General features: G+C 35.2%; 1 protein-coding gene across 1 annotated transcript; it reads right to left on the bottom strand.

Moving 5' to 3' along the window:
* Positions 1 to 273: 273 nt before the first annotated feature.
* On the bottom strand, positions 274 to 648 carry TM35_002381000 (uncharacterized protein; the record flags this gene model as incomplete). The annotated part of the gene is made up of 1 exon (XM_029032049.1): positions 274 to 648. One exon carries the CDS (start codon positions 646 to 648, stop codon positions 274 to 276), a length of 375 nt encoding a protein of 124 aa, XP_028876657.1.
* Positions 649 to 859: the final 211 nt, after the last annotated feature.

Below are 859 nucleotides of genomic sequence, written 5' to 3'. Positions count from 1 at the left end.
TCTATCAAATTACCCACACCTTACTACCCACTCCAACCACAGTATCACCAACAAATATCACATATGGCAAACACATCTAAATACACAATCACACAAACAACACAACAACCTTGCAACCAACCCATCATCCAACAAATACATAAATTAAATAAATACTAATATAGACAAAATAAATATAAATCAAATCTACATTACTATCCACCACATCAAATTGCAATGTTTTTGGTTCTATTATACCCAATCAATTAAAGAATATAAATCCAATATCACTACTTATACAATCACCACAAACCACATACCAACCCATATTCCACCAAATTCGTATGTTACACCAACCCCTATCGAACCACCATCTCCTAAAAACCTCCAAAAACCCCAAAATTTAACAACGGGGAACATGCATGAATTTCCAGCCAAAAAGTTGAACGCCCCTAAAACCCCAAAATTCTCCGAAAATTTGGACCATTTTTCCATGATTTTCTCAACCATCCCTACCACCAAAATACAACCCATCCATAAACCCACAGCAATCATCACCATCACAATACACATTCCACCTACATCCCCAAAATAACACACCCACCTTACCAAACCAACAACCCAATACAATACAACCCAATTACATAAATTGTAATTAAACCAATACATGTAAGAATAAAATCATAAATCATATACCACTCCACCTGATCTTATTCCTCTGTTTTGTTATATAAAGTAAACCAAGTAAATTAAACCAAACTCAAAATCTATCCAATTCACCCAGACCAACAACAATCTCAACAACTAATTCCTTATATTACACTAACCCCTACCGAACCACCACCTCTCGAAAAACCTCCAAAACCCCAAAATTAACAAC

Source organism: Trypanosoma theileri (genome assembly GCF_002087225.1).
Source record: "Trypanosoma theileri isolate Edinburgh chromosome Unknown TM35_Tth_238_V1, whole genome shotgun sequence".
In the NCBI taxonomy this organism is placed as follows: Eukaryota; Euglenozoa; class Kinetoplastea; order Trypanosomatida; family Trypanosomatidae; genus Trypanosoma; species Trypanosoma theileri.
The sequence above is the reverse complement of the archived record's forward strand: the minus strand, read 5'-3'. Positions and strand labels throughout refer to the sequence as shown.